This window comes from Trichosurus vulpecula, chromosome 3 (assembly GCF_011100635.1).
Source record: "Trichosurus vulpecula isolate mTriVul1 chromosome 3, mTriVul1.pri, whole genome shotgun sequence".
NCBI classification, from domain to species: Eukaryota; Metazoa; Chordata; class Mammalia; order Diprotodontia; family Phalangeridae; genus Trichosurus; species Trichosurus vulpecula.
Window position 1 is genome coordinate 384,189,718 of NC_050575.1, and position 13,409 is coordinate 384,203,126.

At 44.7% G+C, this 13,409-nt stretch overlaps 1 protein-coding gene across 1 annotated transcript; it reads right to left on the reverse strand.

Annotated features, from left to right (window-relative positions):
- Nucleotides 1-4,642: 4,642 nt before the first annotated feature.
- On the reverse strand, nucleotides 4,643-10,110 carry GINS2 (GINS complex subunit 2). The gene is made up of 5 exons (XM_036752892.1): nucleotides 10,021-10,110; nucleotides 8,877-8,991; nucleotides 6,879-6,978; nucleotides 5,352-5,478; nucleotides 4,643-4,923 (listed from the first exon to the last, which is right to left on the reverse strand). Exons 1-5 carry the CDS (start codon nucleotides 10,108-10,110, stop codon nucleotides 4,798-4,800), a joined length of 558 nt encoding a protein of 185 aa, XP_036608787.1. The 3' UTR covers nucleotides 4,643-4,797.
- Between the last annotated feature and the right edge of the window lie 3,299 nt (nucleotides 10,111-13,409).

The window sequence follows — 13,409 nt, forward strand, 5'->3', positions numbered from 1 at the left end:
AAGGGCCACCAGTATTATCAGCAGTCAACAAGCGCCTTCCTTTCCAGAGATATTACTTGAAGAGAGATGAAAGGCTGTACTTGTATACCTCCTCCCCTCAAAAGACATTGTGAAATTTGCCATGTACTCTGTAGGTGGAGCCTGGGGGTAAAGGAGCTAATTTGCCAAAGACGAGGGCAAAAAGTATCAATGTTCTTCCCATAACAAAATCTGCTTCCTATATCTAGTCTGGAATTTCTGAGGGAGGGGCATTTTCTGCTGCTGGCTCTGCTCCAGAGCCCTTTCCCACAATCCATGGAAAAATACTTGTTCTTTTTTGTTGTTAACTTCTGGGCTAAGGATAGCCTTGGCTGAAGGAAACTGGGCAAAACAAGGTTTACCAGCTCATAGGCCTGTGACATCATGGAAGAGGGAAAGGACAGCAAAGGATTTCAAGGAATTGGGCTAGCCTAGAACACACTTAATTAGTCAATCTGGCCACTCACTCCAGGCTTTGAGGAGTATTTTGGCAGCTGTTGCCTTGTGATGGACTCTCACCCAGCCATCCTAGTATAACAGCAGGCAAGAGATAGTATGGTTCCAAAGGTGCCTGTTGATTGATAGATGCCATGGGGTTGAGACTACACTACTTATATGACAGCTTTGACTCCACTTGTTTCTGATTGGCATTTGAGTCTCAGTTTAACCTCTGAGCTTTCAGTGCCTATTTCCTTATATAGATCTCCAAATACTCTTCTTCCTCAAAAACAAAATCGAAACCCATAGAACAGAAATATGACCATTAGGATGAGGAACTATTGAAATAAAAACACATTACTGAAATGTGTAAATACCCTGATGGGTTTTCCCCCTTGTCATGTTTAGAACAGCACTGATACAGAAATAATTTACAATTATTTTCATACACTTCTATTCTGAAAAATGTGAGAATATGGCAGTCCTTAGTCTGTTTTTAATTTGGCTCTGAGAAAAACTGACAAAATACAAAATCTGGGAAGCTTTTTAATTTCTCTTTGGGATTGAAAAGCAGAAAAAAACCTTTAGAGTACAAAATAGTAAAAGTTCATATATTTATCATGATTGGCTCTAAATTTGATGATGCTCCCTTAGTTTCACGATTCATAGAGATGTTGATCCTTAGCAGCTAGAAATGGCACATCATTTTTGCAGAAATAAGACCACAACCCAGACTCCTTAAGGGTACACTGATGAAAACGACTGAATCATAAGGTGCAGCGGCTAGATAGATATTTGCACTTCACCCCCAAACTGAAACAAAGCAAAAATGCTCCTGAGGCTTCTTCTTTCCTTGGACTTACAACCCGATGATGTGATTTTCCTATTGCAAACAGACATTCTGGAAGCAACACATGGCTGGCACTGTGAAGTAAGACACTTATGGTAGTTCAGTTTCCGAAGGAACAGCTGATGTCTATCAGTTGTCTCAGAAAAGATGAGACTGGTGGAGATGTCATCTTCAGTCACTTTTGTACGTTAGAAGAGGTGAAATTAATTTGGAATAATCCGAATCAAGGGCTTCAATTGGAGGGAAATTAATTTCATTAATCTAGAAACACATGAAGTTCTGATTAAAATTCATTTATGAATGGCATTTTAAAAATATTGTATATTCAATCACTGCCCCACAATTGCTGTTTATGAAAAGCTGAATTTCAAAGAGGACCTTTTTTTTTTTTAATCTTGTTAAAAATGCATCCACTCCAAGTTATCTCTAAGTTACAGGAAGAGATTTCAAGGAGCCACCACTAGATGGAGATGGTCAACACGCGCCAATTCTAGTACTCTAACTGTATATTAGCCACTTGCAGCAATTCCTATACTCTTTAAAGTAACAAACGCTGTTGATTCCTTTTTTCTTAATCCTTTGGTAGCCTATCCCCAACTTTTGAACCCTGTGCTTTACTCTAAGAATTCTTCATTCTGCCTTGACCCAAAGCCCGTGCTGATTGGTTGTGATTTGTATGTACCCTGTGCATAATTCCTAGAGCAGTAAATCAGTACGTGGGAGGAGGAAGGGCACCTCAGTCAACAGGGGGGCAGTTTAGATGCTGTGAAATTAAACCTGTTCTAAGTGTACTTGTTTGAATTAATTGTATTGTAATATATTATTTGTTGAATGTAGTAATTAGGTATTTATGAATATATTGCTGTAATTTCTGACAACATCCAAAAAATAAAATCTTCCTAAATCACTGTTGAAGGTTATTTTCTGATTGAGGCGTTACGAAGGACCGGCTGGGCCTTCACAAACCATTGAACAGCCCCACTATGACTCAGACTCGGTTCCCCAGTTTAGAAACTGGCAAAGACGACAAAAAATTGGAAAACAGGAATTTCTGACATCCCAGTTCTTGAATATGCTTCCCTCCACTCCGAAAAGCCAGTATAACATGGGATGTAATCATAAAAGATGGGAATAAGAGTGAAGGCCGGGAATGTCTTTTGCTCATCGTCTTTTCCAAAAGGGGATGTGAGATGATACATAAACCACCCGACCTATTTAGTCAATGTCCACGAGAACAGGTGCCAGCCAAATAAAAGTTAATCACAAAACACCTGACCTCCACACAACTATAAAGACTTTGCCAGGTCTTACATTTATATGTTTATGTCCACACAATGTATTCCCACCTAATTCAATAAACATTTGGTGAATCTTAGCCCAAGGTCAAAAGGACAAAATCAACTGTGAAACTATAGTTTTAGAGCAAAGAAACACATAAGAACTGGGGTGTGATTTATATATCGCCTACAAGTAAGATTTGGCCTTGAATTCTTAAAAGTATCAATATATTCTCATTTTCAAAATCAACAAGCATGCCTGGTGATGTACAAGGATGTACTTGTCTGCCATCCTCAGTACTTACGTCACTGGCCACTGGGTGGCAGTATACAGTCCTTTCAGAGGCCTACACACCCTCGTCTAAAGTCAGTGTTTTCAAAGCTGCTAAATTAGTGGTCATTCCAAATACAACAGACATCACCAGTTATTCAAATAAATATTCCTGGCAGTTTATTTGGGGTTTTGTTTGGGAATTGGCAGCCTTACCTCAAGAATTTAGGAAATGGAGCAATTGCTCAGCTACCAATTTTCTTCTAGCTGATGGGAACAGCATACCAATTTTTCTTCCTGATCCCAAATTGTTTTTGAAACCAACATTCACCACAGACAGGGTAGGTAAGTGGAGCGAATGCTTCTTCAGGAATTCCTTTTAAAGTGTAATAGGCTCATTTGAAACTCTACAAAGTCAGTCAAGCAGGTTAAAAAGAAACCCTGGCCTTCAACCCATCTGGTCACAGATGCCTCAGATTGATTTTTCTAGTATGGAGTCCTTTGGAGAAACAAGAATGTTATAGTCAATCAGCATTTATTAAACACCTTCTGTGTGCCACGCCCCTGCTAGAGGCTTTCAGTCAGTCACCAATGGAAAGCAGCTCCGGGAAGACATCATGCAAAGATGACAGTCTCTGTCCTTGAACTTATTCTAGTCTGTTTCCTGAGATTCCAAACCAGTAGTCAGATACATGTTATGTCCAGACGTTTCCTACATCTGCATTTTAACACTAGCGATTTTGACTGGTAATTTTTGGATAGACACATTATCACTATTATTTGAAACTAGAACATTCTTTAAAATAATAATAGCCAGCATATAGCAATTTAAGGTTTGCAAAATGCTTTAAAACTATCTCATCTGATCCCCACAACCACCCTGGGAGCAAGGTATTATCATCCCCAGTTGACCAAGGGAATAGTCTGTGAGAGGTTAGTCATCTGAACCTTGACCACCTGCACCCGAAAGCCATTCTATTCTCTCGATTCCCTATCAGAAGTGGGGATAGATTTACAATGAGCCCAAATTTTCTGCTGCTTGTTACAGCTTTGGCTTTTTCACTGGTTAAAGATGTTTTCCTGAATTAACAGTCCTCCTAGCTGACTCAGCAGAGGCAAAGGGACATTCAAGTCCAAACAGAGGACTTTACAAGTTCATTGGCAAACACGGACCAAGTGTTGTGTTGTGTGCGATTCAACTGAGCCTTTAAAATGATCTAATAATGAAATGGTTGGTCTAGCTCTTTCAACCTTCTTGACACAACAGCCAAGTGACTATTTACTATTACTGTAACACTGGGCAAAAAACCCCAAACCGTTCCACCGTTTCTGTGGTTGATTCAGTCTACATTTCACCAGAGAGAGCCTAAGCAAACCATGACACACTAACATCAGTAACAATCCAATAAGACTGTCCCAGTAAAAGGCTAACTGAACAATAAAATTGTCAAGATGGTATTGGGCCAGCAGAAAATGAAACAAAGTAGATGGAATGAAATTCTAAATCGCACTTTCATCATTGTGCCCCTGGCATCTTATGAACACATACATGCTGGTAAGGAAAGGGTGAATTCAAACCTTGAACCAACCTAATGCTATACTGCCATTCATCTCAGCAGGAGGCAGGGGAAGGGAAGGGTGGTAGATGGTATTTGCCAGGGAGAAGAAACGGTTTTGCAACACAGGATACTCAAAATAGCGGCGCAAAGACATCCTCAGAAATCGAGGGAGGCCTGATGATTAATATTCAGTCTTGTTGCTTGTCTTACTAAAAAGGAAAGGGTGACACTGCCCTTTGGCATCTACATTGGCTTCTGACATTGTGAGGACTTCCCAACTACAGGAAGTTCATTCCTGAAAAGTGGGCAAGGTACCAAACTAGCTTCCTTTTCACTGTCTATCCTCAGGCTTACAGAACTTCAGAGGGATCCCTACATTTTCCTTTAAAAGTCCTGAGACTGAGCACTCTCTGCAGGATGGAGGTTTGTACGGAGTTTGTACATATGATTTAGGGCTTCTGTGAGGAATGCTCCAGTCGTGTTGATCTCCATCAAGGTTAGATTATCCAGCTAAAAGGCAAGAAAAAAAAGACAAAGCTCTTTAGGTAATATGTTCACTCTGAATCTGAGGGATAAAGATAGGAGTAAGAAAGCTATCATTGCAAAAACCAAGCCAAAAGTACAAAAGGCACATTCTACTTGCAAAAGTCATACTCAAATGCCCTGCTATGTCATGTAAAACTTATATTAAATCAAGCGAATCAGGGTATTGAAGGAAAAAAAATCTGATGTTTAGTTTCACTCAAACCTTAGCCACTACCGCAAGTGACCAAATCATTCCCATATGAAATACGGAACTAGACAAAGTCTAGTTACTTACAGACACAAGTATCTCATCCTTTTCCCTCCCAAACAGCTGATGTAGTCCCAGAATGGAGGGAATCCATGAAAAGTGTCTTACTATATGTGTGTGTGTATATATATATATATGTATATACCTTGGCATGTGCTTCTTGCTGTTTGACAAAACTGTCTGCTGATACCCGGAGTTTAGCTATTCGAGTATCCCACACATCTTTAATCAGGGTCCGGATCTCATCTGCCTTGGGGATGTTATCCGAAGCACTACAGGAGGCAAAAATGCATCAGAACAGGTACAAAGCCAAGGCTTTATGGCCCTCTAGGTCCTCAAATGTGGCCCTCTGACTGAATCCAAACTTCACAGAACAAATCTTTATTAAGGAGATTGTATTTCAACTGGAGAAATCAATAAGTAGCCAGTGCCCTTTTCAGGAAATTAATTTCATTAATCTAGAAACACACGAAGCTCTGATTCAAATTCATTTATGAATGGCATTTTAAAAACAACATTGTATATTCAATCACTGCCCCACAATTGACGTATTACGAAAAGCTGAATTTCAATCAACAAATCCTTATTAGGGGGACTTGTCCTCCTGTGAAGTTTGGATTCAGTCAAAGGGCCACATTTGAGGACCTAGAGGGCCACATGTGGCCTTAAGGCCGTAGGTTCCCCACTCCTGTCTAGGCAATATTACCAAGACTTAAGAGCAAGATGCTAACTATCTTTGATCCACTTAGTATTGAATTTTGTACTTTAAAAATGTAAGGACCTGAGGCAGCTAGGTGGCACAGTGAGTAGAACACCGGCCCTGGAGTCAGGAGGACCTGAGTTCAAGTCCGGTCTCAGACACTTGACACATGTACTAGCTGTGTGACCTTGGGCAAGTCACTTAACCCCAATTGCCCTGCCCCCCCCGCCAAAAAATGTAAGGACCTAACAAGCTTAGTGCCAAGTGGCCAGGTCCAATTCAGACTAATTATCAGTGAAGTTCCTCTTTCGTTAAAGCAACTGCCCAGGACAAGAACATCTTCTTAACTGTCCAACACTACAGATTTGAATCCATCTGAGATTTAAAGTAAAGCTTCTCTAGTAGTCAAGCTCAGCTTTAGGAATTTCAATGTGTCAAGAGTTTGTAGTGGGAACATCACAGCGTTTTGGATGATTCGTGCCCAGTTTCAAAGGCTGCCTCATGGAGGTGATGGTAGTTGTCACCTAGCCCTTATTAATGGCCACCTCCTAAAGATGTGGCACTCAGGGCGAGAGGTGTCAAGGGGATTATAACAAATAGAAAATGTGATCCCTGAAACCAAACACCAAACAATGTTAACAAATGCAAATGAATAAAGTAAAAATTAGTATTACAGCATCCCTTTCCTAAGTAGGAAGAAGAGTAAAGGAAATCATGTAAAGCAGAAGCCTTTCAGGTTAGAGTGAATCTAAGCTGAATTTTCAAGGTGAGAAAGGTAAAGGAAATACAATGGAAGCTGGGGTTGGGGTAAGAATGGCCAGTCAGACAAGCAGGAAAAAGCAAAATGATTCATGTTTAGAGCCAGGAACTAATGTCATAATTCCTCATCCCTCTTCTCCCCTCTCCACCCCCGCCCCGAACATGGCAACTAGTAAATGTTGAATGGACCGAAATCACAAAGACAATACTCACTGATTTAACAACAATTTGGTCAGTTCCATGTAGTAAGGACTAGGCATTGGGGTGAACGTTTCCTCCTTTCTCTCTCGATCTCGTATCTCCTCCAATTTTTCTGAAATATATAGCGTAAAATGTTTTATGTTCACAATATTTTTTTAAATCATAAAATTACATCTATTTCCTCAGCCAGAGTATTTCAGGCCAGTCTTATTAAACGGAAAGGCTGATCAAAAAAAAAAAAAATAGCAGACTCATCGAAGACAAATTGCCCAGATTATGCCAAATCTTAAGAGTTTAACTCTTGGCGGAAAAGCAGTAAACAATTGCAATTCTAGAATCAGAGGTATCAGACAGACTATAGCGCTGAGCTGATGGCCACTTCCCTGGGACGGGAAAAAACAGTGATAAGAACTTATTCCTCAGTAAAAATATTTCCTGGTTATGGCTATCTCTTTCTTCAACAAGTCAATGAGACTTGGTCCAGATGCTGGTATATCAACCAGGTCCAATCTCTGCCAAAGCCTCCTGTACACAGGATAATCCCATACTGAATGGATATAGTGAAACAACATTTTTGTTCTAGTCAAACATGACTTTATGGCTCCTAAACCTGAGATGGACATAATCTATTTAAAAATTCCTAACTACCTCTGCACCTCATTCTTCAAGCTACCGAATCCTTACTGAACAAGGCAGCAGGTGAGCGGAATCTCCAAATTCCTTTCCAAATCCCCCAAAGCCTCTTTCATAGGCAGGGACCATAAATGAACTCAGTCCTTATCCAGGAGAGCGTTGGTATCATAGGGTATGGAGCCAAAGTGACCTCAGAGGTGGCCTAATCCAACCCCCTCTTTTTAGATGAAGAAACGGAAGTTGGGAATCTTGTCTCAGCTCTCACAGCTATTAATATCAGAGCCAAACTTAGAATGAAAATCTTCCGACTCCCAAACCAATGCCACACCATGTGACTCCACAGCCCTAACCTTGAGTGGAAACTTCAAGGGCAGCAATACCTCAATGGCCCATTAGGTGCTTTTAAAAAAAAGGCCCCTTAAGACCCGGGAAGGGAAACATGCCCTCCACTCCTGTGCTGAGAAGCACAGACACCTGGCATTCCCCCAGCTGGTTTGGGACTTCTAGAGCTGAACACCTCTCCAGGAAGGGGGAAGGAGGAAGCTTCATAAAGAACCTACTAAGCACCAGGCATTGTGTCATGCGCTTCACAAATATTATCTCATTTGATCCTTGCACTGACTCTCTGAGGTAGGTGCTATTATTATCCTCATTTTACAGTTAAGGAAACCGAGGCAGACAAACGTCTTGCCCAGTGACTTGCCCAGGATACCCACTTGTCAGTGGTTGAGGTCAGATTTGAACCCAGGTCTTCCTGACACCAGGCCCAGTACCGTATCCTCTGCACCATCTAGGGTGACCACAGTAGCAGACCCCTCTTCTCCTGGTTCCATTTCTACTGGAGAAGAAAACCTCCAAAGTTTAAAACTTAAATGACATACGACTAGTGGCAAATGAGTGATTCTCCTTTGATGAATGAATTATCGACATGCAGCCCTATCAGGAAAGAGGGCTCCGATCCTAAAGGCAGGCCTGTAAAATGTTCTTCAGTGGGAGGCAGTGCCGTACAGCTGTAATGTCAGGACACCCAGTTTGGGTTCCATCATCCCCGTCACTTTCCGTGCTGGGGGACCTTGGGAAAGTTCCTTCACCTCTTTGAGCTTCAGTGTCTATCTACAGTATGCATGTGTATGTGTAAGTGTGTCTAAAGGCACAATACTACTTACACTGTCAAGTCAGGATAGAAACTGTAACTTCCTTAAGGATACAAAAATTCAACAAAGCAAGGCTTGCGAGCATTCAGTAGATAGTAAAGAGATAAGCACCTGCCCAACCAAGGGTGGAGACCCCACCCTCAGACATAATCCAATCAACAGTCCCTACATCCAACCTTAGCTTCCAACTAGACTTCAGGCACCCTCTGCCCACCTTCCTTACCAACATCCATCCATTCAGGAGGAATCAGCCGGCACTTCTGTCTCTGTTTTAGGTTCATTGCCAGCCAGAGAGGTACTTCCACAGGTAAGCCAGGATTAAAAGGTCCCAGATCTCCCTGCCAGAGAGGGAAAACAAGTCACCACGAGAAAAGGAGAGACCAGAACACTAAGGTGAGCCTCAGCTAAATGAACTGCTGATTCCTTGGAGTAATAGTGGTATTAAGAAAAAAAAAGATAAAAAAATCGTGCAAAGGGGCACCATGCCACAGAGAAGGCCCTGATGCTTCTGGTGAGTGTCCAAATACGGCTACAGCTCGGGCTACTACGACAACAACAACGTACTGGTACTGTCAGGAAGTCCACCTCAAACCTACAATTTCAGGGGTGCGGGGAAGTGAAAAGAGAAGAGAAAGGAGGGGAGAGGAGATGAAAGGAGAGAAGAGAGAGACAGAGACACAGAGAAAGAAAGAGGAGAGACAGAGAGAGACAGGGAGAGAGAGAGAGAGACAGAGAGAGAAGAAAAGGGAGGGGGAGAGAGAGAGAGAGAGGAGGGAGAGAGACAGAGAGAGAAAGAGGAGAGACAGAGAGAGAGAAGAGGGAGAGAGACAGAGACAAAGAGAGAAGAAAAAGGAGGGAGAGAGACAGAGAGAGAAAGAGGAGAGACAGAGAGAGAGACAGAGAGAGAAGAAAGGGAGAGGAGAGACAGAGACAGAGACAGAGACAAAGACAGAGGGAGAGAGACAGAGAGCCTGCAGAGAGGCAAAGGACGGGGAAGGGACAGAGACAAGAGACGCGAGACAGAGGAGGAGGGAGAGGGGGAGGAGGGGAAGGGGGAGGAAGACAGGAGAGGGAGGGGGATATTCGGGGCCAGAGGAGGATTTCAAAGGCCAGAGGGAGAAGCCTGAGTGCGGGCAGAGGGTCCTAAGAGAGGAGAACCTAGACCCTGAGGCCAGGAGGTTGGGGGTGAGAACTGATACTCAGGAGACGGGGAGGGGCACAAAGGCACAGAGAAGAGACTCAGGTCCTGGGAGGCTGCAGGGCTGGAGAGGCCTGAGGGGCCGGGAGGGGAGGAGGGAAACTGAGGCACGGGGGTAGAGGAGGGGGTGACACCAAGGCACGCGGGGGGGGGGGCAGCATCCCATTACCCCTATGAGGTAGATCTTATCCAGGCTGAAATTGGGGATGATGGTGACCATCTCCTTCTCGGCCAGGAACTCCACCTCGGCCGAGTCCATGGGACCGCCCCGAGACCCTCCGAATCAGAACCCCGGGGTCAGAGGCTGAGGCGGAGCCGCTAGCTTCCCGCCACTCCGACCGCCCCGCCCCCTAGCGCGCGAGGAGCCTCTGGAGGACCTATCAGGAGAGACGTCGCTGCCCCGGGGGCGGGGCGTTTACGTCACCTTCTCGGGGATTGGCGGAGCGCGCGTCCCGCCTCCTTCGTCGGTCCCGGCGTTTCCGGGTTTGCTTGGCTGGGGACCCCGCCCTCGGGCGCTGGCTCCCGGGGGTGTAGCGTGTCTGGTGGGCAGCCCGAGACCCCGACTCGTTTTCATGATCAGCTTCCCCTGCTGCAGTGACAGAGAGCAGAGGGGAAGAGCTCTGCAGTGAGGGGCGCGAGCCCTCCAACGTGGGGCTTGGGAGTCTGGAAGACCCGAGTGCTAGTCTTGCCTCCGACCCTCACGAGTCCAGCGCTCTCCCTACTCCCTCATGTGACTCCTCCCCAAGGGCCCCACGAATATTACAAACCCCGAGTCAGAAGAAACATTGCGGTTTTCAGCCCTCGACCTCTGCATTCGTTCCAACCCCGTTTGGAAAGCGAGTGTCTGGCTCAGCACTGATGCCCCGAGGAGTCAACAGTGACCCTCAGGAGTGACCTTTGGGACCACCCAGCAGCCCCCTGGACCAGGACTCATCCTGCAGCGACATTGCCTTTGGGCTTGAAGGTGGGAGCAGCGTCCTGTTGAAGTCTGAAAGCCCTGGGTTCAAATGCAGCCTCATGACCCTGCCTAGCTGTGTGAGCTTGGGCAAACCACCTCCTGCCTCTAAGCTTCAGTTCCCTCCTCTGTTAGATGAAGACACAAATGAGGTTGAATTCTGTACAGAATTACCAAGTGACTCCTTGCTGTTTGGCAATACAAGAGGATTGCCAAAGGTAGATGGCACCATCAGGGCAAAGTGAATCCAGAAAGGGAGAGAAGAGGAGTGTGTGCATCCATCCCAAATATCTAGAGAGACAGACAGACAGACAGGCGGATAGACAGATATTTACAAAGATGTTGTGCATTCTTCATTTTCAAAGAAGACCCATGACATCGTGGGTGATACCTTGACTTTCATATAAATTAGGTTTAAGTGAGGTAGAGCTGCACAAATTCCTGGGCCTCACTCCTCCAGAGCCATCAAAGTCCAGTGGCAGGACAAGAGTCAGGACGACTGGCGATGGCCCGAGGTGCGGAGGATGACCTTGGCATCTTTGATGTCTGACCGAACTCTAAGCGACCTACAGTGCCTGCTTCATCCCCCTTCAATGGCCATTGGAACAAATGGTTTTCATCCTCCCACTCAGGCAGGGGGAAGTCTTTATATGTTTGGAATAGACCCTCCCTGACTCACTGTGGGGTTTGAGGCCTGGCAGTTATCCTCAACCTGGTTTAGCCCATCTGCCGAGAAGCTTTTACGTGGTGTGGCTTCTGAGCATGCTACAGCTTCTTGGAGCCACAGGTGAAAGTTGGGTGACAGGTGAACATCAAAGGTGGGTGAGCAGTCTTTGAAGAGGGCCCAGCAGCCCTCATACCAGAAGTGCTAGTACTCCCTGAGCACCGCATACATCCCAGATAGATAGCCAGGGCACTACATGCAGGGTTTACCGTGTGTCAGGCACTGTGCTAAGTGCTGAGGATAGAGATACAAACAAGCAAAGCAATCCCTGCCCTCGCGATGCTTACTTACATGCTCCTGGTGGAAGGCCAGTATGTAAAGGAGGTCTGGAAAGGCATTTCATGAGGGCCCCACTGAGGCGTTCTAAGGCCAAAAGCCTCAGCTGTCAGAGCCGGAGGGTGAGTCTGAGTTTCTGGTGGGATGAAGCTGGTTCCAGAGGAGGGCAGGAATAGGAGCCAGGATGTATAAAGGACAAAAGCAGGAGGGATTGTGTCCTGTGGTTAGGAAATTGAGGGCATCTTTTCCCTCTATGTTTGGCGATCTCATCAGCTCCCAAGGATTTGATTACCATCGCTTTGCTGATGTTTCTTAAGTCTGCCTGGCCTCCCCCAAACTCTCTAATGACCTCCAATCTCTCATCTTCAACTGCCTTTCAGACATCTATCCCTGGATGTCCAGTAGACATCTTAAACTCACTATGTCCAAAACAGAACTCATTATCTTTCCCCCCAAACCCTCCTGTTCTTCTCTATTATTATAAAGGGCAACACCTTCCTCCCACTCCCTCAGGTTCACAACCTAAGTATCATCCTGGACTCCTCACCCTCTCTCATATCCCCCCACCAGTATCTAAGCTGTTGCCAGGAACTGTTGATTTCAACTCTTCAACATCTCTTGAACTCACTTCCTTCTCTCCTCTGACACTGCAGAACCTCATGCCTTGATTACTGTAATAGCTGCCTCAAGTCTCTCTTCACTCCAGTCCATCCACCATTCAGCCACTAAAGTGATATTCTAAAGAGCAGGTCTGACCATGTCACCCACCTACTCAATAAACTCCAGTAGCTCCCTATTGCCTCCAGGATCAAATATAAAATCCTGTCTGGTATTAAAAGCCCTTCATAACCTAATGCCTTCCTACTTTTCCGGTCTCTTTACACCTTACCCACCACCACCCCCAGGTACTTTTTGATCTAGTGACACTGTCCTCCTGGCTGTTCTGTTAAGAAGATACTCCATCTCTTGGCTCTGGACATTTTTCTTGCTGTCCTCCATGCCTGCAATGGTCTGCCTTCTCTCCTCTTCCTACTGACTTCCCTGGCTTCCTTTAAGTTTCAACTAAAACCCTACTTTGCTTGAAGAAGCCTTTCCCAATCCCTCTTAATTCTAGTGCTTTCCCTCTGTTAATTATTTCCTATTTATCTTGTACATCACTTGCTTTGTATATATTTGTTTGCGTGTTGTCTCCCATACTGGATTGTAAGCTCCTTGAGAGGAGGGACTGTCTTGCCTCTTTTAGTATCCTTGGAGCTTAGCACAGTGTCTGGCACTTAGTTGGCACTTAATAAATGTTTATTGATTGATGGGAAATGATATCAATTGAGGCTGAAAATGGAGGTAGGAGCCATATTTGAGGCAGTGGGGAGCAACTGAAGATAATAGCTCTAAATTGTTATGGGGAATTCCTGGATAAGGACCTGACTTATTGTTGTACTGATTGTCTGGACTTGAGGAAGTGGTGGACAAAATATTAAGATGCAGATTAAACTTAAAAGTGTATCTTAAACATTTACCAGCACACCCTTTCCTGAGAAGTGAAGTGACAGGTGTAAGCTTAGCAAAGTATCTGGTGCATAGTAGGTACTTACTATTATTGACT